This window comes from Pavona decussata, unplaced genomic scaffold (genome assembly GCF_977016875.1).
Source record: "Pavona decussata unplaced genomic scaffold, jaPavDecu1.1 SCAFFOLD_52, whole genome shotgun sequence".
NCBI classification, from domain to species: Eukaryota; Metazoa; Cnidaria; class Anthozoa; order Scleractinia; family Agariciidae; genus Pavona; species Pavona decussata.
Window position 1 is genome coordinate 2,539,380 of NW_028145474.1, and position 24,228 is coordinate 2,563,607.

Consider the following 24,228-nt stretch of genomic DNA (forward strand, 5'->3'; position numbering starts at 1 on the left):
ATTTCCTCGTTAATCCGTCTCATAGATTTTACCCTAGCATTATGCTTGGTTGCCTTAACAGTTTGCTAGTACATAGGTACACACCTTGGTGGAAGGTTAGGTAATTTGGAGGAGTGTCTTGCCAAACAAAACTCGAACTTGGTTTGATCGCAAACTCCGCAACTTTGAACTGTCACCTAAGTTAATAAGAAGAGCTGAATACCATATTGTATACCCCTAAGAAATGCTAATTAACTAAGCTCGTTAAATGATGACACCGATTCCTTTCCCTTTTTTGCTTTCGGTTCTAACACAGTTATAAAAAGAATGGTTATGAACTCATTTGCTATTGTTTTTGTTAGCATTTTAGGCCTTGGCCGTGCACAAACCGCAATGTGTTGGAGCAACTGATCAATTCAACTTTAGCGTGAACGTTAAAACAAAGGATTGTACACGGTCGTGGCCCTTCCAACATAAATTGCAGTAGCATTGTTATCAACTTTGCTATTATCAAATTTAAAAATGGAAGGTGTCATAACCAGTTTCCCAGTTTCCCACTATGGTTCTACTTTTCCCCGCGGTTGTAATAAGAAGTACTAAGAGAGCATGAAGCCAAAAGAAATCGTTAATTCCTCTAAAGTTTTATTACAAAGAGTAACTAAGTACTTCACCTTGAATTTTAAAAGTTAGAGATTCCCCCTAACTTGCAATTCATGTTGACGTTCGAAGCCACGAATTTGTTGAACTAGAATGCACGAGGTTATTAACCAGGACATTCATAACGACCATTATGATCTAAAAATAGATTGAGAGGAATTACAGCGCTTGTTGAGACTTCATTTCTTTGGTTTCATACTCTCTTGGAGTTAAACAAACATGCATCTCAAAAGTTCGATGAATAATCATGCCGCTTCGTAGCAAAAGGCTAAATACCGCATTCTTCTGTCACTGCTTGCCTTATGTTAGCCATTTTCAAATGAAAACAAGCCACAACAAATGTTTAAAAAACGTTTAAAATGGTTAAAAAAATGGATGTTTTCTTTAGAAAAATAAAACGCGCTAAATAGATCAAAATGAAATTGTTTTACTTGTGCTTACGTTGAAGTGACTTGTATAAAATTACTTTAAAATGTTTCTTTTGTCGTTTTTTGTTATAAATTTGTGAACACAACGCTCATTGCTAACTGTTTCCTGGTTAACTCAGAGTTTCAAGTTACCAAGGCAACAAGTTAGTGAACAAGCGTTTTCCTTATATTTGCTTGCAACTAAAACGGCCAAATATTATTATCTGAGAAAAATAGGTTCATTTATACGAGAGAAAATTTGTTGTGTCTTACGTAAGAGGCGTCTAAAGTTGCAAACTGACCCATTTATACAAGCGAGCGCGTCTGACGTAAGATTGACGAAGTTCTCGTACCATGCTTACGCAACGGGAACCCTGAAAAAGGAGGACGGTAAATTGTTCTCACGTGACCAGCATGACGCCTTAATCTAAGCATTTGATTTCTGGATTCCTACTTCTCGCTATTGACATGTCGAAAAAGATCACAGGCCAACAGTTTAAGTCGAAAATCGCGTCAAAATGCGTTCATATGCATTGGTCACACAACGATATGCTGTCCTCTTCCCGAGAGGTCTTGTTGCGTAAGCTCAACAATGGCTTTTCGTGTCCTGTCCAGATCGAGTCGAATCTTATCTAAGAACAACACGGAGCCCTGATTTCAATTTCGTTGTGTCTTAGGTAACACACGACTTAGATAAAAAGCGAAAAGCCATTTCAGTACGGAAAACTTCGCGTGTTAGACAAAACGTTTACAATTTTCTATCGTATACATGACCCTAATGTCTGATGTTCCTAAGTAGCATAAAAATTTGCTGTAAAACTAACAGAAAGAAGCGGTGAAAGCTAAAAAAAAAAAGTGCCACTATATAAGCTCGGCTTCAGACTCCTCACACAAGAAGTTTGCCCTCGTCAGTGGAAGCCTTGGTGTACACCACCTGTGCAGCATTCTGGGGCCTGCGATAACGCTTGAACAAAATCACCACAACGACGACCAGAGCCAAGACTACCACGCCCAGGACTCCTGCGACTGCGGCAAAAATGGTCAGCGAACCTACGGATTCTTGTCCTACAGAGACGAAACGAAAACCAAAATGGTTTAAATGTTTTGTGATGTATCGCAGGTAGTACGGATCTGACAAAACGTTTCGGTTTTAAATTAGCTGTACTCCAGGAAATCAGAGCGTATAACCATGCAACAAAACTATTCTCTCTCGAGGAGAATTTCAATATTCGACATACTACGATAGATTATAACGTAATGTGGAAAGTTTCCGACGCGTTTGAAACGCTAATATTTGAAAATTGTTGTCGCACCCGATGCAAATTCCTTCCATACTGATCCCAAAACAAACGGAAACACAGGTAAATTGATTTGTTTTTATCGGATGGTTATAATATAGTAGTGCCGTAGTGCCAGCCTTGCATTCAGTTTTGTATTTTCACGTTCAAGTGACGCCTGACACGAGGTCTTTCACAAGAGAGATCCGGCAAAATTACCAGCAAGTTTAATTCCTGCGTTGTGTGGACCTCTGCATTCAAAAGTTATAATATAAATATAAAGTGCTCCGGTTCCCTGAGATTCTACTCTACTCCTCAGACTTCAATCTGCTCTGTTCTACTAACTCGACACGACACGTCTCGACTCTACTCTACTCTACTCTACACTACACTACACTACACTACACTACACTACACTACACTACACTACACTACACTACACTACACTACACTACACTACACTACACTACACTACACGACACGACACGACACGACACTACACGACACTACACTACACGACACTACACTACACGACACTACACTACACGACACTACACTACACTACACTACACGACACGACACGACACGACACGACACTACACTACACTACACTACAGTATACTACACTACGCTACACTACACTACACTACACTACACTACCGTACTCTACTGTATCATACTGTACTGTACTCCACTCCACTCCACGCTACGCCACTCTCCTCTGCTCTCCACTACAGTCCACTACACCACTCCACTTCACTCTATGCTAGCTACGCCACTCAGCTCTGATCTACACTACAGTACACTACACTATTTACACTTCTCCACTCCACTCAAATCTACGCTACGCCACTACACTACCAACTCTACTCTAATCTACTAGACTCTTCTCTTCTCTACTTCACCCCACTCCACTACACCCCACCCCACTAAACTCTACACTACTCTACCCTCCCTCCCTCCCGCACTCCCTGACTTGCTCATCTTCTCACCCACCCGGCTCCACTCATCATTTTTCTCATACACTCCAACAAGCAGCCTTACAACTCACCTCGGGCTACTGCGGGTTCGGGTTCTTTGCTTGCTATGGGACCAATACTCATAGACTGTTTTGCCGCAATATCAAGGGCCAAACTACGTCTCTTTCTCACATCTTGACATCCTTGTTCACAGCGCGATTCACTGTTATCCTTGCGGCAAGCTTCCACATCACAATGTAGGTAGACTGCGCTATCCTTGGCTTCTCTCAAGAAACGGAAGGCGCCTATTTTGGGTCGCTGAAAGTTGCTGTTCTTGTCATAGTCATACTCCAAAGTTGGATCATTCTTATTTTTGCAACTGAGTTAAAGAGATAACGGAAAATTATAAGAACGCAATATCCAAGTTCAGAACAGTAGACGGCTTCCGCTATCGCGAACAGAAACAGGCCACTCTTTTAAGATCATTTTTAATTATGCAAGAGAAGTATTTAAAATTTTATGGCCATTTCCCTGTAAGCGAAATAAACTTTGCTATCGGGGTTCAGTTCTAAACTGTACAGGAATCCCATCTCGGGGTTTCTGTGGGGTTCCTGTGAAGTAAGGTGAGGTGGGGCGAGGTGGGATCGAGTGGGCTGGAGGCAGACAGCCTGAGGCAGGGTAAGTTGGGGCAGTGCACCTTACCCGTCCTCGATGAATGCATAAAATCTGTCATTGTCCTTGTCAGGAGAGGGAGTACCCCAGCATCTCAGCGCAATCAACACCAACTGAGAGTCATTCGATGACACTTTGACTTCCAGGTAAATTGGATCATTGAGGTCCAACTTAACTGGGTAGCTGTCGTATGGTGTTTCATATTGGTCCGTCTTGTACATGTCCATTGTGAAGGTAAAATTACCAAATTCAGCTGAGGATTAAAAAGAAAAGATTTTACAGTGGTACTGACGATAAACGAGATTGATGAAGATCTCGGCCATGTAATAAGCAGACTATGTACCGTTTGTAATGAGTATCAACGAGACAGAAAATATCGGTAGTAGTCGAATTCGTAACCTTCCGTATACACTTTGGATACTGTAAAAATCATCGAAAGGAAGGCATTTAATGATATAGCTAGGAACGCCGCATATCCTGCTAGCAAAGCGTTTCTTCAGTTCTGGCACTGTTTTTAGTCTGTACGAAGTCGTTGGCGTCTCTGGTATTTTGCGTAGTTGATGCTAAACAAGTCAACTATTACGCGAAATACCAGAGACGCCAACGACTTCAATCGCGCATGCTAACAAAAAACTTCCCAGAAAGAAACGCTCTGCTAGCGGGGTAAACGCAGCAATTTCTCCCATCTTCATGAAACGCTATTCCCACAGTTGGCCGCTGTCGTAAAGCTTTTTGTATGTCTCTTTCTCTTGAGGGACAGCACAATGACATTTTGAGACCTTAATGCATCTTTCTTGCACTTCTTTATAATGCAATAGCGTACCGTATCGTTAGGTATGATAACACACCATAACATAACGCAAGATACCGTCCCGTACCTTACCATATCGTACCGTTACGTATCATAACATATCACACCATATCATAACGTACGATGCCGGACCACTCAATGGGACCTATGGGAAGTGGGTCATGGTAGGGCATTCCGCCTTACCATATCGTACCGCACCATGCGCTGTAGTAGTTTTGTCTCAGTTGGCGAGCAGCCGATACGTGTTCTCTTTGCCAGCACAATTTAATTAGCTGCTCATTTTTGATAGGGAAACCCTAGGAGGCGTCCCATTCGACCAAAAATTCCTAAAATTCAAGGTATGGAATGGACTGGAGCAGACATTTTCGGGAATAAAATTTAATTCGAAAAGTTGGGTAAACCTCGCGAGGTTGTCCTAACGTTCAGGTCCCGGTTCAAAGAGCGGATAACTTTATCCAACGGATAAAATTGACTCCAACTAAGACATTTTATCCGCTGGATAAAGTTATCCCATCTTTGACCCAACGGGACCTGGAAAATCGGAACAACCGAAAAATTCCGTTTCATTCGGCCATTCCTACTTGGGTCCAGTTTCTCTGGCGTAAGTTTATTGCGTTATTTTGGTTTACGTAGCAAATTCGAGAATGAAATAGGCTTTTTTAAGTTGGTTGCGGTTAACCAGAAAATACCGTTTCATTCAGCACGTTTAGCAGAATGGAAAGCAATACTTAGTGTCGACTTGTGTACAGTGGAACCTCGATTTCACGATCCTCCATATAAGGAAGTTCTCGGTATAACAAACTAAATTCTCCAGCCCAGCCTTTTAAAATGTATGGAACAGAATCTCGATAAAACAAACTAATTTCCTTAGTTCCTTGGCACTTCGTCAAACGAGGTTCCACTGTAGCTTGATTTGATGACGTCAGAAGCGCAAAACTTCCGTTAGATGTCTGTGACGATACCGTATCGTGCCAGACCACACCAGTCAAATTGTGAAAACCCTAGTTTCTGCTATCGTGTTTTTCTTTACAACCTAGCGTAAGTATTTATTTGCTGTGCTAAGGACTGTGTGTCCGATTGGCTCGTAAAGCCAAGGTGCACATTTTTGGCAGCTCCAGTAAAAAATATTGTGTTGTCCGTGTTTTTAATGCTCTAAATTTTTCAATGCTTCGATTAAAGACTTACCTGTTTTGGTGTAGACAACTTTCTGTCTTGGAGAAAAGCTGGCAACAGACAAAACAGCAGAGCGAGGATACGAACACTTAAATGGGAATTCAGCTTGAAATTCTCGGGAGATAAGGACGCTTCCTGCTGCCGATCTGGTCTCACTCAATATACTGTTTGTATAAGTGATTGTGCCGGCTTCAGTAGAATGGTTAGTTTTGCAGCCATCGAAAGGGACATTCATCCAGAGATGTGTGCTGTTAGAATCTCCATAATCATTCAACGTACAACTCGTGTCTAGCAAAGTGATCTTGTCGAAGTCAAGGTCGGGATGTTTTGTGTGGTCAAGGAAGACCATCATTTTTTGATTTGTACACTCCACAGACAAACCTGGAAAGTAAAATAAACACGGCTCAGTCAGACGAACTACAACAACATCACGTGTTCTGTCTATCAGTCAACTGATCAGTTATAAACACTCCACAATTTAGGCAGTCTGTCTGTCAATCCGTCATCCGGTAAGCCAGCTAGTTAGCCAGCCACTGAGTCAGTGGGAGAGGCAGTCAGTAAGTCAGTTTTTTAAACCTTCCTTTCTCTCTTCCCCCCTTCCTTTGTCCCTTCATTCAGTTTCAGTCCATTAGTTCCACTTACTATCGGGAGGTGGCGATGTAGCAGCCGGTGGGTCCGTGGCTGCATCCGTGGCTGCATCCGTGGCTGCATCCGTGGCTGCATCCGTGGAGGGTTCAGGTGTGGCTGCTGCATCCGTGGGGGGTTCAGGTGTGGCTGCTGCATCCGTTGGGGGTTCAGGTGTGGCTGCTGCATCCGTGGGGGGTTCAGGTGTGGCTGCTGCATCCGTAGGGGGTGCGGGTGTGTCTGCAGCATCTGTAGCGGCTGGGTCTGTGGCTGCTGCAACTGTAGTTGCTGCATCTGTCGCTGCTGCATCTGTAGTTGCTGCATCTGTCGCTGCTGCCTCTGTAGCTGCTGGTTCTGTGGCTGCATCTGTGACTGCATCTGTAGCTGGTGGCCCTGTGGTAACCTGGGCTGGAGAGGGAATAAAATAAACAAAGTTATTGTCCGATTTTGGGGTAAAATCAAAAGAAATCTTTGGGTTTGACCACTTCCCTTCTTAAGTTTATGAAGCCATTTTAAATGAAGTTTTAAGCAGGGTACAAGTCCTTTGAAAACAGTTTAACTCGGCAGGATGGAGATTACTGAGTATACTTTCCTATGGTCCAGTCGTTTGTTTGAAATCTAGGATCATTTGAATGGAGCTGATCTAAGAAATAAAACCGTGAGATATTGAAACTTCTACCTTGGATCGCGTGAGTCCCAAAGGGTGGAAAAATCAACAGTCACGCGAACTTACAGAGCGTGACACAGTTTATTTTTCCAGAAGCTGTCGCATCTACAAGATTCTAGAATGTCAAATTATACTTAAGCAAACCTCTTTTAGCTAACCTAAGTAATTCCCTACTTATTGGGGCCAAGGATTAAAGTTTTAACCAACGTTACCCTGGATCTTAAATATTGTTAACTGGATGAAAGCACTGATGTATGCGATCGGAACTATACTTAATTAACTTTACAAACGTGGGAGTCATATTGTTAATTTGCAATCAAGCAGATAGGTAGCGACCTGTTAGAAACAATTACCTAAGACAGAGTTGAAACTTCTTCTTTTGTTGTTGGTACTCAAAAAATTCAAAATATATCTATGTTCGATTGCGCAAATAAAACTGTGAAGGCTGCGAGCTTACTTTTCACTGGTCATAAGTGATTTTTTTTTACTCTTATCGCATTGAAATGACCTCCATTTGACAGGAGGTCTGCTAGACAAATGATTTAGCAGACAGCCGACAATATACTGTGCCCCAAGGAGACATAACACTGAAGGGATTGACTCTTAACAAATTGGCCCGAAAAATAATATCGGCGACAGTTGAAGGTTCCAAAGTCACAAGTTCTGCAAGAGAGAGTACACTTTGTAGCAAGAGATCATAATTTTAGCTCAAGAGAGTCGCGACATTCTTGTGTCACCCCCCATTTCTTATCTTAAGTCACTAATTATTCAGTATCCAAATTTGTTTTCAATAAGCTTTTCCCTTGTGTCGAATATCTTTTTTTCTCAATCGCGTGTGGTCAACGGATTTCTGCCTTCACTTGAACGGATTGGGCCGTGATTTAGCAGTCCATTGAAATCATCCAATTGTATCTGTTCTTTCAAGCTATCATCACGGAGCGTGAAGTGCGGTACTTATAAACAACAAACCAATAACTGGTACAGCGTTTGTTTGGATATGAATATCTCGATATTATCGGGCGCCGATAAACACTGAGAAGATATTTGTTATGGTAAACGCGGCTGCACTGTTCCATTTTATGGGCTCAATTTACGCCGAAATTGTTTCAAAATAAAAGTTGCACGCGGCAATTTTCAAAGCAGGTGCAACAAAGATCCACCCGTGTCAGGATCCAGACTGGCACGTTGTTCCGAGGCGGGAATTGTGTAAATTCCTCCATCTGAGGCGTCTGATTTTACAAGCAATTACCACTCTATAAATATAGAATATTTCGAAGTCGTTTTGATCAGATTTTCCACTGAAATAGTCAGGCGTCCAGTTCCATATTTGAAAAATAGCCCCGTTGGGTGTTACGTTGTCTGTGAGAATGATATGAATTGCTGCTCTACCAAGCATAAGTTACCTCTATGGTTTACAAAGATCACTCCACTTAAGTGCAATTAAATGTATTTCAATGAGTTTTTCTACATGCACAGATCACCAGATTATCTTAGAAGTCATCAAGAATTCAAAGTTGTGAGTCATAACAAGACTTTTCTAGATTGCGTTGTGCGTGGTCGCCCTTGTCTTCTCGTCGGAGACCAACACAAAGGGACAAGCAACCCTTAGCGGGGTGTCAGAGCTACCAACTAAAGAATGAATTAAAAGTTTTAATCTTAGCTTCCTTGGATAGCTTTAGAGAACATTCATCACTCGAAGTTGTACATGTCTATGCTCTGAAGAAATCTCTTGTTGTTGTTTTATGGCGCTTGTAGGTTCGTGGATTTTCTCGAACAAGTCAACCAGTCATCAACATACTCAAGACGCCATCAATTATACCGCAAATATTTCCAAACAAAGCGAAATATTTCGTTCAAATTGCTAATGAAAACTTTTTAGCTAGCTGCCAAACGATTTGTCTATGAATATTTATCAGGTTTTGAGGTTGAACGAATTCAACGTTGATTTTTAATGTTAAATATATTAGTCACCACACCCACAGAGACCAAACACAAAAATAATAGCTTTGGAAGCATTGTTCGAGATTTCTTCGGTGGAATGACCAAGACAACTGCCAAAGGGGTGAAACATACACTGATGGTAAAGCAAACACGAGCTTAATAAACTATCACATATTAAGTTTGCAAGTGAATTGCCTAATGTATAAGATCGCGTCTGCACTCAGCCGTGGCGAAAGGACTGGCTTCTCAACGAAGCGATTCTCGCCCCTGTAATTCGGTAGCATTTTCAATAATAGCATTTTAACAAATATTAATTATTAACGTGTTGTGATCCAAGCCGAAGCCGTCTTGTTCGCGAGTTAAAAAATTCCTCGGCTATGTTAATTCTCTTTCATGCCTATTCTGTTGCAAAGCGATCGTGTTCTCTTCTGAAGCAGAACAAAAGCTTTGGATATTGCAAGGATTAGAAAGCACATGGTGTATAGTAAAACGAGACAAGTGGTTTACGTTCAAGAGAGTTATGCAAATCTTGGTGCTTCACTGTTTGCAAAATTTTCATTGCAAAGGAACAATCTAGGAAACTTTGAATCAACTTGGCAGGCGTTTATCGTAACTTACAGTTATGTGTTATTGAATTTTCCACAGTTCTACAGAAGGCGCGCGATTTTTGCCTTTCAAAAGTTATACTGTTGGTGCGGATTTAGCAAAGGAATGAACAACCTAACCGCTTTTGATTTTGATAATAATGGGGTGTACAACAAATTAAACAGCTGAATTACCCAAATCAGTGTTAAGCCCTTTCAAGGACTGTGAAAATAACTCACCGTTGGACATACCCAATAGTACCAAGAACACGATAGGACAGAGAATCATTTTGGCAACGGTAAATCGCACGAGGCACGGTTCTCTAGTCTACTTGTAGAAGATGACCAAAGAGACACTTATGTTGGAGATGAAGTTAGCAGAACCCAGCCGGCGAACCGAGTGAGTAATCAGTGCTCTGGCACTTCAGTATAATGTATGGATGATTGGATATGCAAAACCTCGCGAGAACCAATGGTGTTCGTCTTTATCGCGACAATTAACACACATCTTTTTGTTTCAGTGGGTTTGCAAAAGGCGGCACATGAGTCATTTGTGTGAATCACTAAATGAGCTACTAAATGAATAGAAGACGAGTAAATAAAGAACAGAGATGTTCAACTAATGTACGATGTTAAACGAGCATAAGAATGCAAACTACCAAACGCGTGAAAACGCATTTTATAAAGTGCCACTGTCTCGCGCGCCGGTTTTGCCAATAATTGAATAAATTATTGAATAAGCGGTCAACCATGTAGGAAGAACTGTCTAAGTTTTTTGACTTGTGTAAAGAGAGACAGATAACAAGTTGAAGATGTCTTATTTGATTACAATTTTATGGTTATTCTTTGCCATTTTGCCTCCTCTTGGTAAACGTGCAATCTTTCCGCGTGAAGAAAATTAAAGCTAGCGTATCTCACAAACTAAGTTAACCACAGTCTAGAAACAAAGCTTTACTGTTTGCGGGATTTGAAGGGCGTTTCATGAATATTTAGAAATCGACGAGGCTCTTAGGTCATTTGCTAACACCGAAATTGCCGTGAGAATAAAGGCAGTTAATGTGAGTTTACTGGCTGTTCATTATGAAAGCTTGCCCTCAAAACAACTCTTTGTTTAGCGAAGGAAAATACAGTTTCTTTGTTGTTAAAAGGCTGTTCTCTTTGGAAAATCAACAACAAACAGGAATAAACAATGCAAAGCAAAAAGGATTTCGGGCCTAAGGGCAAATCAAAATACCTTTACAAAGTAAGATTTATAAACTGCCAAATGATCTCAATTGGCTCAATATAGTTCAAAAAACAGTTGCCCTCCTTCTTTAGCAATATTAGACAAATATATTTTTCTCGTATTCAAGTATGCGCCTAATTTGGTCACCCAAAGCGCATTTTTAAAGTTGTACCTAACGATTCATAACCTTCACAAATTTGGCGTCCAAGATCCTTTTTCTCTTAAAAGCAAGTTTTGAATTGCAGACAAGATACTTAAAGTATTATCCTTCAAATGAATGCCTATTGAGTCGTCCTTTCCAATAGCAGGATCTGTTTATGCCTTTTATTCTTTTTTAATTAGTCTTTCTAGATTTTTTTGAGATTGTGGTTTAAATTCTTTGTGGAAGAAGGTCAAAAGCCAATTCTCACAGTCGAGCTGAGCAGGTGATCCAAGTTGTAAATATTAATTATTATATTCTCAGCTGGAAAACGGTATACTCATTAAATCTGTTTGGCAAATAACAGTGCTTCATAAAAGTTTTTAAATCAACGGCTCAAGGTCTGGATAAATTACATTTTAGAGAATTAACAAGAGACACCAAGAGGGCTGTTGCCTTGATGTAATCCCATCTTCTCAGAAATAAGAACATCTGAAAAATCTCTACGCTTGGTAAGGAGAATTAAATATTTCTTAGGACTTAGGACTGATGTGGTCGAGTGATTTAAACGTCTTGGTAAACTCACTACCCTAGGGCAGGCGCACGGAGACAGTGAGCTAGGCGGAGACACTTATCATCTTCATTTAAAACTGTGGACAGCGCAGCCTATCTTAAACAGAGGCGGCGGAGCGTTTTGAAACGTGCGGGGGCTCATCTTTAACCCAGCTATGCGTATACCCCTACTGAAATTTTCCAAAATGCCCTTTGCGTTGTTCGTTGCCACAAGCAAACCTCTTTGCAATCTTTTCAGTGTCTAGTGTGTCCGTAATCGATTTGTGACATGCATCAGTAAGCAGTTGTTCAGGTGGTCCTTCTTCATGGTGCTTCCTAAGTAGTTCTTGAGTCGTCTGAGGGCAGAAAATGCACGCTCTGAAATCGCGGATGCTACTGGTAATGTCAAATACATCCGTAAGAGTTTGTCTACCTCTCCTAACAGTGTTTTGGTGACAGGAGTTTTGTTGAAAGCTACGCACATGGTCCGTATATTTGTAACCTGACGTATTTCGGGTAGAGCAGTTCTTACTGCATCGCGCCAAGCGCGATGCTGGTAAAATGATTTGTCAAAAGATCACGAGATTAAATATTTTGCCAGTTTTTTTTTTTCGAGGGGGGAGGGGGGGTGTGCGGGCTGTGCTCCCCTTACTCCGCCGCCTATGTTAAAAGGGGGTGCCTCGTTTTTTTACTGCGCAAACGTTCTGCTCATCTCGGAATTCTCCGAGAAACAAGGCTATCGAACGGTTCCTCCTAATACAGAAGTATTTTTGAGCAGATTATGGCTAAACGGGAAAAGGAGACCTTAGCAAGTGCTACTGGAAGATCTGCTTTTCCCGAATAGTTATAAACCGCGCAAAATATCTTTGTTTTAGTAGGCATCTTCGTCAAGAAAGGCTCGTTTCTCGGATCGTCTTCAGATGCACAGAACGCATGCGCAGTAACAAAAGGAAGCCAAGAGAAAACTGATGGTGTCCGCCTTATATAGATGCCCGAGTGACAATCGCTGTCCACTTAGTGTACATATGTAAATAGTTTTGCTCTACTTAGTGTCAGGCAATGGCAGTATGGTCTTGAATGTTTACCATTCAAAACTTTTCAAAGTGGCCACCATTGATAATAGTCATGATTCGGGCCAAACGGGCGCCGTGTCGACGGTCAACCTACGTCAAAATTCTTTGCTTTGGCCTTGACAATTTAAGACCCCTTCTTGACAGGAAATAATAAAACGATACAGATTCACGTCATTTTTCTCTTGGGTGTTAAAGTTAGTTGATGGTTTCGTAGGATGAATATGCGAAACGAGCATCTAAATAAAGACAGAAATGTGAGATGCTACTTTTAATTTTTTGGGGGATCTCTTTGAAAATGTATGTATATCCAGAAAGAAATTAAAGAGGGTGTATTTTTTTTACACATCACCAGACCATCCGCTACCATATACGGTAAGGTCGATAGCAAACTGCCTTGGTGTCCATCATCTATTTTTATTTCCAATCGCCTTTATATATTAATCTCCATTTCTAAAATTCATTATTTCATTCCCGCTTTCTTCTTCTTTATTAAGGGTCTAGTAATCTTACAAAAAAAAAAAATGAAAAATTCTCTAAGATTCACGAGTCTTTGCATTATGAAGGACTCTATGAAGCAATGATGGCATTTTTGGTTTGATTGAAACCTCTGAAGCCAATAAAATAGAACAAGGGCGAAACGGCAGATCAAAAACAACAAAAACAAAGAATACAATTACACTAAGCCGCTCCTAGGTTTTGGTATCCGTTTCAGAGAAACAGACAAACAAAAACAAAAAGACACTGTAGGTGTTCATTAATAAATTAAACCTATGTTTGTGCAAAAAGAAGAAAAGAGAGGCAATAAAATAACTAGAAAAACGAGAAAATAAAAATAACTAAGGAAAAGAGATGATAAAATAACTAAGCAAGAGGTGGCCCTTTCGGTGAACCTATACTGATTTTGTCCCCGCATCACACCTAGAAATATTTTCTTCGTTCTCCTTAAACAGCATTGAGCCGCCACTCCGCGGATCAATCCGGTTCATTGGTTATTCACCTCTCAAGAAAACTATACTAGGCGTTGTTTCTCTGGTTATCGGGAATTCAGTGTCTATAAATACCACACCTAATCAATCGATAAAGCCGGTCGTTTTCAATAGAAATCGATCAAATAGAATGCACAGAACGATTGATGTGCGTGCGACTGACAGAAACTTACCAGTGCTGACTGATAAATGGATTGTTATAACTTATTTAAGAAGCATGGGTTTTGCGCAATTTCCCTTTGCGGGATTACTTAGCATTTTTGTCATTTTTCTCCTTTATAAGTATAGTTTGTATAAATCCTTTACTGCCACTTAAAAGTTTACGACCGGAAATCCACTGCGGAAACGGTCTTTAATTCTGGGCATTTTTCGGATTTGAATAACAACAAGTATTTGAAGTCTGAGCGTATTCAACCACCTAAACTGCTTATGGCTTATGCATCGCCTTTCATTTATTGAATAAAACTGACATCAGCAAAATGAACACATTTCTAAATCTGGGAGCAAGACAAAACATTACTCCACGACAGAGCACGCAAGTGACACGCGGGATTCGAGAGGTTTTCTCGCGCTTTCCCAGAAATGTCGTGCGAAAACACCTTTTGGCTCCGCGGCCCAAGCTAGCTTCCCACGCAGTATGCCTCCCCTAAAAACGACTTGCGGAGCATAGGCCCAAGCTTAAGATAGCCGACATTTTGATCTCTCGTTAATTCTTCTCTAGTTTTCATATAGCGCAATTTCCCTTAAAGTCATTCAACAAACCAATCTTTGAAGCTGAACAGGACAAACATGTTGATACATGAGATTGTTTTTCCGGGATTAAGCCTCCTTGAATAATCCACAGGTATGCCTGACCGCAAGAGGTCATCTGTGAAAGGTTTCCCCAAGGTACAATAACAATCACTAAAGGCTCAAACACGGAAAGACAGAACTCATCCTTTAGCGAAAAGCGCTAGGACTGAGTATTGTTTAGAGGTGAAACAAGAGCGCATAGAGAGTCTGTGGAATAACGAAATTATGCCGGACGTTATTGCGAATTAGCGACCTTGTACGAGGTTAAGATGATGATGATGATGATGATGATGATGATGACAATAACAATAACAACAATAATAATAATAATAATAATAATAATAATAATAATAATAATAATAATAATAATAATAATAATAATAGTGCTACAACCGCCTATGTTACAATCCAGTTTTAGATTTTAAAGTTGTAACATGCATTTGACAGGAGCCATAATCGGGGATGGCATTTGATTACCTTTCACCTGGACATGTATACAATATAAACAATAAATTAATGATGATGATGATGATGCAAGGAACACGAAAAACAAGTTGTGTTCAACAGCAGCAACAACAACAACAATCTTTATTCGTGCCCAGACATTATACAGTGTTACATTAATACAAGAAAGAAAAATTACTAAAGAAGAGGGCACAGCCACTTAGAAATAGCAAGCTAATCGAGCTAAGTGGCTGGGCCAAGCGGAAAAATTTGCAAATACCCTATTGTTCAGGAGTAGTTTCCAATTGAGTGTCGTAAACCAAAACGTAAGTAATTACTGTGGCAGAACAACACAACAGACGTAAACAGCGCGATGAACCAATCAGAATTCGAAGCAAAAACATGTAACCGGCGCCAAGCGCGGGAAAACGCGGGCGAGTGAGGCACGATTGGTTTTGGTTTTGCTATTTATTGGTTGAGAAAATGGCGAGAGTTTAGCTAACCAATCATAGAGCGTTGAACAATTGTAAAGGAAAACCAAAGCAAAGTAAAATTACTTTGGGCACATGAAAGCTTGAAAACTACAAGCATGTACGAAAAAAGATTATATCAAAATGCAATGGAAGCCCGCTTCCTTAGCACAAACGACTCTGGTGCGCATAGAAGAACAAGATGTAAAATGGCCTGCAGAACAGCCGGCATAGTATGACTAAAAGGATGGTACTTAATTTGATTTGTTCCCTGTGGCTAGACGTCAGGATTCTATGAGAAAAAATCTTAATGAATTTTATTTTCAGAATCAGTAGCTGAGTTTCCTGTTCAATACAATGTTGATTATAACTTGGCACAAAAACTCTTTACTGAGAAAGTTGTTAGTTTGTTAGTTTAAAGGGGTAGTGGCACCTATTTTTAGTGTCACTTTGAATAGCGAAAAACCATATTTGTATTGATTGGAACATTATCATAATAGTTTAAGTTGGTTAACAATGACCCTACTAGGGCACACAAAGTAGTATCAATTATTTTTATCTGCGGATGGCTAGGAGGAAATGGATTACAACTTGAAAAAATTGGCCAATTTTTTCAAGTTCCTACTGTGAATTTTTGAGAAACGGCTAAAAAGTGATTATAGTTCACTCTTTCGCGGATAAATTATTTCATATTTTTCTCCCAGTGCTCTAAGAGCGATTTCACGTTAAAGAAGGGTTCTTTGTCAAATATTTGAGTAGTTTGTTTTGGCCCTTAAGAGCAGACGCCTTAATTTTCCGGCTTTGTTTCACGCATTGCGAGAAGAGCGGATGAAGCAAAAGCCGGAAAGTCGTCTGCTCTCGCAAGCTATTATTAGTTTACCAAAATTTGATCATTTGTTTGATGTGCCACGAGTGTTTTTCTGGGCAGAAAAAGCTCTTGAATCTCTTCAGTTATGGCGGCCAAATGAGCTTATCAACCATAAAACCAACTATTAAAAATTGGATCAATCGTCGGTATCAGATACAATTCCAGACGGTATTTGATTGGCTTAGTGGCCATGGGATGTGAGCCATTATACCATACCTAAGAAAAAGCGACCATTAAATTGTCTTCTGGTATTTCTTGCAAAGCGAAATCAGGAAGATCTAGCAATATTTCTTGATTGTTTTTGATAAAACAATTATTCCACTTGCGCTTGTTGGGTATGAGATGATTATAGCCAACTCGGCGCTACGCGTCTCGTTGGCCATCGATCATCTCAGCTCAAATCTAACGCGCGCTCATGGAATAACTGTTAAATATTCGTATCATATAACCGTCCCGATTTAATTTCAGGCAAGAGTCAGGGGAGCATCTTATAGTTCGTTTTGGTGGAATATCTGTTAGAAAAGCCATTACCCGCCTCAGAAGAATAGCTAGCGTTTTGTTTTGAGAAAAGTCACCTCAAACTTTCGCAACGCTGAAAACCTAGTCCATCCTGTTTTCGGAGGGACAAAGACATCGTTAAAACTTGGAAAAACCCAACTAGCATTTTCGGAAAGCCGACAACAGGTCGCAAGTTCGAAGCAGAAGATTCTGTTCCCTAAACTGATTTTCGGTAATTTTGAGTTTACAGCTAAAAATCCGAAGAGATCAAACTGAGTTAACTCGCACAAATTTGCCCTTTAAAGGCCATAATTTGATGAGGAAGTGCAGTCCTGACACAACAGTTTAATACACGTAGTATGCTTTAATGTTTTCGTTGGCTGTCCCCGAAAGAGTATTAAGAAAACTTAGAAACTAATCACTGCAGTGGGGAATTAAAAGTTCATGCCACGTATCAAAACAAAGTCGCATTTTTGTTTCAGTATTTATAGACAAAGTTATTGGGGAGGGCGCCAGATTATTTCATTTTTGTCACTGAGGGGTGTTTCCTTTTCAGCCATACTGATTTAATATCGTCTGGGTATCTCAGTCAGTTAGTTTTTTATTACATTATTTTGAGCAATAGCTCATTGTTTTTTTCGAGGCATCGCTCGCGTGCCTGGCTCGCGTAAGTGATGAAACCGCAAGTTTAAGAGTTGGCTCTCATCCCATCACCCCGTAATTTACTGTGCGGTTTTGGGCGCACGACTTAGGCACAAGGCTAAAGCGAAGGAGCCTTAGATAGCTCTATTCTAGCGGCCGAAGATTTGATCTGAGGATCCATAGTTGCTCAAGCTTGGTTATCGCCATTGAGCTGCATATTAAGCTCTCATGATTGCGTCTATCCACCCGTACCAGGTAATCCACCGATTAATGCGACAGTTCTTCAAGCAGAGTTTCATGATTAAAAACAGCATTTTCGTAAAATAGTTTTTGTCCTACGTTCAGTTTTCGCTTGGTCTGGTCACAGATCTCAATAAAGTTTAATTTTACTACAGAAAACGGCAAAAAAAAAAAAAACAACAACAACAACAAACACAAAAAAAAAAAAAAAAAAAAAAAAAAAAACGTCTAATGTCTCTCATACTAGATATGGTGTAGCGTTCAGAAGGCCTACTGAACAGCCGGACCAAAAGTAACCATTGGTAACAGTTAATTGTAGAGTCACCAGTCCTCGATCTTGCCAAAAACAAGAGGAGAACATCGAAGGGGACTCTTCGCACAGGATACCACGTTAAAACGACGCAAAATAGAGCTATTGGTTATCCTGTGTTCAGTAAATGGACTTTAGCCGACTAGCGTCCCATTGTGTGAAAAGCAATTACAATGGCCTTAGCTCCCACGAGTCTCCTGTAGCTCAGTGGTAGAGCATCCGCACTGGTAATCGGAAGGTCTTAGGTTCGACTCCTGATAGGAGCACTCGGATATATCCGAGTTTGCCTGTGTATACATACATCACTTCTCATCATTCAGTATACACCATTCTCAACACTGAACTACAATGTTTCATGCTACAGTAGTCTTTCAGTGATATCATTAGGCGAGGGATATGGCTCAATGGAGCTAGTATTCCCAAAGTGCTCTCGCCTCGCTCTACCCACTGGAAAAGAACAAATCAAAATTGAAAGAAAACCGCATGCGACACTCTTCTACAGAAAGTTGGGGAGTAAAATACTCAGTTTGCGGAAATGTGTACACTAAATAAATGTTTACGGAAAATATATTTCGAATAATTAATTTCAATCACAAGTATTACGCCCTCCTCACAAAAAACAAAACAAAAAAAAAATGCCTGAAGAATACAGTAGCTCTTGCATCTTGTTTCTGCCAGATCTGGCCAAGACAGCCCCTCACAGAGGGTAGACGTCTTTTGCGTATCCCGTTTTCCCGCCAAATGTTCCTAGTTTGCAGCACCTGGTGAAGGCGCGCGTTCCCGGCCCAATTAAGAGCATCATCAGACTTCATCACTAGACCGTTAAAATAACTTGAATAACTGGATTGACAAGTCCTTAGAGAGATGACTGATGCGATATACGGTATAGAAACGCTATTGACGGACAGAGATGACCTTGATAACCCTAAGATAACTCTCGAACGAAAATTGAATTCAATGGTCAACCTTATTGTATAAGGGATCTATTAAAAAATTTAATGACAGAATTTTCGAGGCTTGTGCATGTGGTGCATTCAATTTGTACCGGAATGCCATGTTGACTTCCGAATCTCTGAGATTCATTGCCGGAGAATAAGCGTGACTAATTGGTCCTAATTAAAAAGAAAACTACTAAACAGAAAGTTCCTAAAATCGCTTTCATTTTTCCCTTGAGAAAAATTATCAAGTGTAATCATCCAATTTGAAAGCTATCGAACAGTGACGTCCGAGACCAGTCTAGTGGAGTGCTGTCCATAAGTGGGCTGTGGTAATAAATAATACTGCCTAGCATTCAGTAATAAACTTGTACTGGCCCTCCTCCAGTTATATTCACTCGGCGCTCAACTGAAGTATTTCAACTTTTGTTGACTGAAACCCTCAAGTACATTGTATAGCTATTGATATTGATACTTTCCACTGGTATTTAACAATTATTCCACGAGCGCGCGTTGGATATGAGATGATAGATAACCAACGAGACGCGTAGCGCCTAGTTGGCTATAATCATCCCATATCCAACAAGCGTGAGTGGAATAATTGTTTTATCAAAAACAATCAAGAAATATTGCTAGATTTTGTTTTGCAAGAACACCGAGAAGACAACTTAATGGTCTCTATTTCTCGGGCATGGTATAATGGCTCATACACCATGGCCGCTAAACCAATCAAATCGTTTGAATTGCATTATACAATGATCCAGTTTTTAATAATGTCTATTAAGTTTTGCAAGATGTTTCCAAGTTTGGCGTCTGTGGCCAGTATATTATAAATCATTAGATGTGTCTGTTTATATTAAAGCCGTCTTTCGGTGGTTCTGATTGTGGTTCAGACCTCAAGTCAGTAATTTTTAGATGCAATGATATGAGATTCCGGAATGAGATATGATTTCAGTAATAATACACACTTTGTAGTCTCAGCAACTGAATTAAGCGTCTCAAAATATAAGCGTGACCTTGCTTGATAGTATAGCAAAGCGCCAGACAATTAATAACACTCCTTATAAAATGTCCCAGAATATCGGCGTCGATCTCGTGAGTTCCAAAGGGCGGATGAAGACAATGGACAATGTGATGGAGTAGAGAACAGGCCTTCGGGGGGTAAACTTTCAAAAACTTCAAGTAGTAATCACGTTACCCGAGTTATGATGTCGTTAGGGTAACGAAGTGAGACATCTAAATATCTTGAATAGCGTAATATGTTTGCTGCGAGCAGTCCTCTCTTTTGCTCAAGAATCAACGCGGAAGAACGCAAAAAACAAAACTGAGCGAGCATGATATTCAGGGGACGAGTCGCAATCGCGCGCGCGAGCGGCAAAGCCGCGAGTAGCGCGGACGCCAGAAGGCGTTCTTCCGCGCGGAATCTCAAGCAAAAGAGAGACTAGCCTAACACGCAGTCTTTTTGAGGGGACTCATAGTTCCCTAAAAGCGACTGCGTGGTAGGCTAGCAGTGTACGCAATATGAACAAAGACTAACAACAAGGATTCCCCGGCGCCGTCTACCAATTCAGCCACACTAACACTTTCCGATTACGGCTGAGCCGGAATCTTAATGTCACTAATTTTTCCGCCCTATTTCAGAGTAAGCTCAATATAATACCGTTATCCAGTTCAATTTAAATTGGAACGACTGCGAGGCAACGCTGAAACGACTCTTTTTTTTTAACTGTAACATACTTCTTGTCAGTAATGCGTCTGGCAACACCACAACGGGCAATATTCCCAATATTTAAGTGGTTGCGAGGTTAATTGCACGAAACATTTGCAATTCGATCTATACATCTGCTGGAAGAGAATCAACGTAGAATAAAGAAAATATCAACACGATAAAAAGTACACAGGCAGTCTAACGGCTTTTGTCATGTGTTTTTACACCACTTGCTGCCACGTGTACACCAGTCTTCAAGTTGATGTAAAAGCGTGATCCCATTGGCATTCACTTTGTAATTAAACTCTATAAACGTGTGGCCGTTTAATCAGATCAAGCCCGGGGATCAAGGCTTTTTCTACACTACACGCAGACGTCTCGATCCTATTTCAAAGGCCGCGCGCCAGCTTGGCGTTCTTATGGAATTGTTATTTGAATTTTTTCAACTTTCTCCACAACTCGCCAATTAAGTTTAATACAAGGGCCAGAGTATTGAAAAGCGGTCAGTTATTTGAAATATTGCCTTGCCAGAGACCTATTGAGTCGTAGACATAACAAATACTTAGCCGGGCTTAATAGCATGTTTAAGAGGGCGTGATACAAAAATAAATGCACGTTATCAGTTATTTGACTCATTGCCTCAATGTTGATGCAAAAAGTTAGTTAGAAGGCTCCCGCTTTCATTTTCCACAATTTTCTAGCACAATTTTTTCTAGCTTCAAGCGTGTTTGTTGTGAGGTCACCTTGCCCCTGGCAATGTAACCTATCAGGGTCATATAACCGGGCTGAAACCGTGGGAAACTAATTACCATTTACGACACTTTTAATTTTGTAAACAAATCATATTTCTAACAAACCTGTCAACATTTATTTGAAAATGGTGTTTATTGACACGGATTACTGTCCGGGTGGTGCGGCGCGCGAACACAGGGGTCAAGAAAGGAACATTTCTGCTATTTGGGATCTCATGTGCAGCCAGGCTGTCGCCGGCCTTTTTCACGGTATCGCGTATCGAGATTTCCAAACTTAATGTCAGACTCTAGATCATGGACTTGACTCCTCTTCTTTTGTTCAATTCCGAAATTTTCAGACGTTGAACTTCGGTAAATTAAACCTTTTGGACGTTTTTTTTTTGCCACATTCCGAATTCTTGAAATTTCGGACAATTGGTCTTTCAACACCTTGAGTAGCCTGCGTGCAGACGGCTCTCATGTAACATTCTTTCCGGTTACAATCAGACTGACGGGATATTATAAACTGAATGTTCAATTCATTGAACACATTTCTGTTCATTGCTTTTTGCATTTGGGACAGTTAACTTTGAACGCAAAAAACTAATTGAACAACATACTTAGATCAAAAGCAGAACAAAACGAAAGTAACAGGCAAAGAATCCCAAATCCCAGCTAACCGCAGCATTTAATCTTCTCTATCAATAAATTGACTTGAGCAGGACGATCATTTTAACCTCTGAAACTTGTCATTTTGCCGACAGTAGCGAACGGAGCCAACTCCTCCACCGTTTACATAAGCCTCGCTGTATTTTGAAATGCTCAGTAACACATTTCAACGGCACCATCGAAAATTTCTTTCAGCCATAACAAACGTTCCTCACTCTGCTTTTGTTTGGAGGGTGCAATTTCGTAGAATTCATTTTTTTGAAAGGTTAATCGTCAGAAAATTATTGTCTTGAAATTTCTATCTGAGCGCGATATTTTCCATTTCTTGTACAATCACGAGATCCATCCCACCCAGTAGAAACGTGAAACGAGTCGGGCACGCGAGGGTATATGACTGGAACAAAACTGCGCAGTCAAGCTGAAGAGCAATTAGGGGATTAAAAAACTGACAGCGATCGTTTCCCGTCGATTGCTTTTTTTTTATGTGAAATCATTCGATAAAAATAACCACTACGGAAAGTTGAACCTCATATTCACACGACATCTTTTTTACATCGCTTTGACATTGCATAGTAGCAGAGTTATGTATTTAAAAGACCGGATGCTCTAACTTACCTGTTGCAATCGATAAAAGTGCGAAGAAAACCAAGGCGTGAAAACGTAGCGTCTTGTTGTACCCCATGTTGTCCTCTCCGTCTGCTGAAGAACTCAAAGTTGGTCGGCACGTCTGAACTTCAATTGAGAATTGGTTTTACGCCGTCGATTTCGCTACTTCAGCTGTTTGTTGCTTACAGAACTACTCGTGTAATAGTACGGATTTATAACAGTACGCTAGGCTGTTGTACTAACCACGACCTCAACACAAATCCACCGCTCACCGGGACAACCAACAACTCACTTCGAGCGGAAGAGGGCGTCGGTCAAAAAAGGTAGCCGCTGACCACTTATAAATTCGAGAAATTTCCTGCACAAATAACATGCACCGCAAGGAATGTGAGAGTTCGAGCTTTGAAAGGTATATCAATAATCTCCTATTCAGATGTTTGTCTTTGGAAAAAAGAACATCTGGTAAAATCGATCATGTTCTCCAATGTGATTGGTCAATGAAAGTGGCCCGATACAGGTCGCGGGAAATAGTCACGTCAACTATTTTCGCGCGACTTTTCAAATCTTTGCTTTGCACAGCGTAGACGCAAGCTTTACACACATAAAAACATCTACCTTGACACTTTTGTCCTGCTATGGAAGTGGTTTCTTGGCTGAACGCTTCATAAAACTGCGACAAGTCTCTTACAAACATACCTTTTTCATACTGTCGTCTAAAATTGTTGAGAACAATTTTTGCTTAGCAATCTGACAAGTACAACTACTAACTTATACCGATTGGGGAAAACTTGAGCGGCCGCTTTCTTCATTCATTGAAATCATTGATGTTCTTTTCTCAATATAGTTGGTGAAATATTACCGACATTTATAGCGACATATTGATCTTGAAACTCCATCTTGGGCAATTCACGGTGAGTAATTAGTCTTTTCAAGAGAGGATCAAGGGTCCTTTCTTTTTTGTTACAAAAATTACAAAGCATAGCGTGTGTGGTGAGACATGACGTGATAAACTCTTCTGTTCTTCCAAACACGCTTTGATGGGGTCCCTAAAACCTTTCGTTCCTGGCTGACAGCTTGTTGAGCTCAAACGAAGCACGACCGGGACAGGATGGCAGATTAAGATTATCACGGCAAAGGTGGATCAATGGAGGATGCTGAGCAGGGGACTGTTGCACGGACGTATTTTGAACGAGCTTTAGTTAGCTCATAGCAGTTACGTGGGCAAATAAATGATTGATTGAGTGACTGACTGGGGGTTTGCAAATCCTATTTCCCACGATTTTTCTCCAGAATCCCTTCATGGTAAGTGCATTAATTCAAATTTCCCACTGTAAAATCCCAGTTCCTTCACCGCTTCAGTCTTGGTGGGGTCTTTATACTTCTGCCTAAAGAAACATGAGTGAGGGGACGAAATGGCGGCCCGATTTTCAAAATCTGTGACATTGCTACGATTTTCTGAATCACTGAAGCCAATTTTAACCCCTTACTTCACCACCGGAAAGAGGCGGTCGACAAATTGTAACCTGAACGTGTAATTGGACAATGCGATTGGATCTGCTAATCGGGCTAATGAATTGGTAAGTGTAAAC

The 24,228-nt window shown here is 40.6% G+C and overlaps 1 protein-coding gene across 2 annotated transcripts; it reads right to left on the reverse strand.

Annotated features, from left to right (window-relative positions):
- Positions 1-1,704: 1,704 nt before the first annotated feature.
- Positions 1,705-22,929, reverse strand: LOC146480912 (ZP domain-containing protein-like). 2 transcript variants are annotated; one of them, XM_085109224.1, is made up of 6 exons: positions 22,649-22,929; positions 6,578-6,967; positions 5,948-6,316; positions 3,982-4,204; positions 3,372-3,658; positions 1,705-2,108 (listed from the first exon to the last, which is right to left on the reverse strand). In XM_085109224.1, exons 1-6 carry the CDS (start codon positions 22,713-22,715, stop codon positions 1,930-1,932), a joined length of 1,515 nt encoding a protein of 504 aa, XP_084965350.1. In that variant the 5' UTR covers positions 22,716-22,929; the 3' UTR covers positions 1,705-1,929. The 2 variants fall into 2 exon arrangements, with proteins under 2 accessions (XP_084965350.1, XP_084965351.1); XM_085109225.1 differs by lacking the exon at positions 22,649-22,929 and adding an exon at positions 9,992-10,154.
- Between the last annotated feature and the right edge of the window lie 1,299 nt (positions 22,930-24,228).

Bases quoted from the DNA above. Each gene is read 5' to 3' on its own strand.
- LOC146480912 (XM_085109224.1), bottom strand. From the start codon at position 22,715: ATGGGGTACAACAAGACGCTACGTTTTCACGCCTTGGTTTTCTTCGCA. The intron at 6,317-6,577 runs GTAAGTGGAACT...TTTACTTTCCAG, and splicing joins TACATCGCCACCTCCCGATA to GTTTGTCTGTGGAGTGTACA. The intron at 4,205-5,947 runs GTAAGTCTTTAA...TTTAATCCTCAG, and splicing joins AGTTGTCTACACCAAAACAG to CTGAATTTGGTAATTTTACC.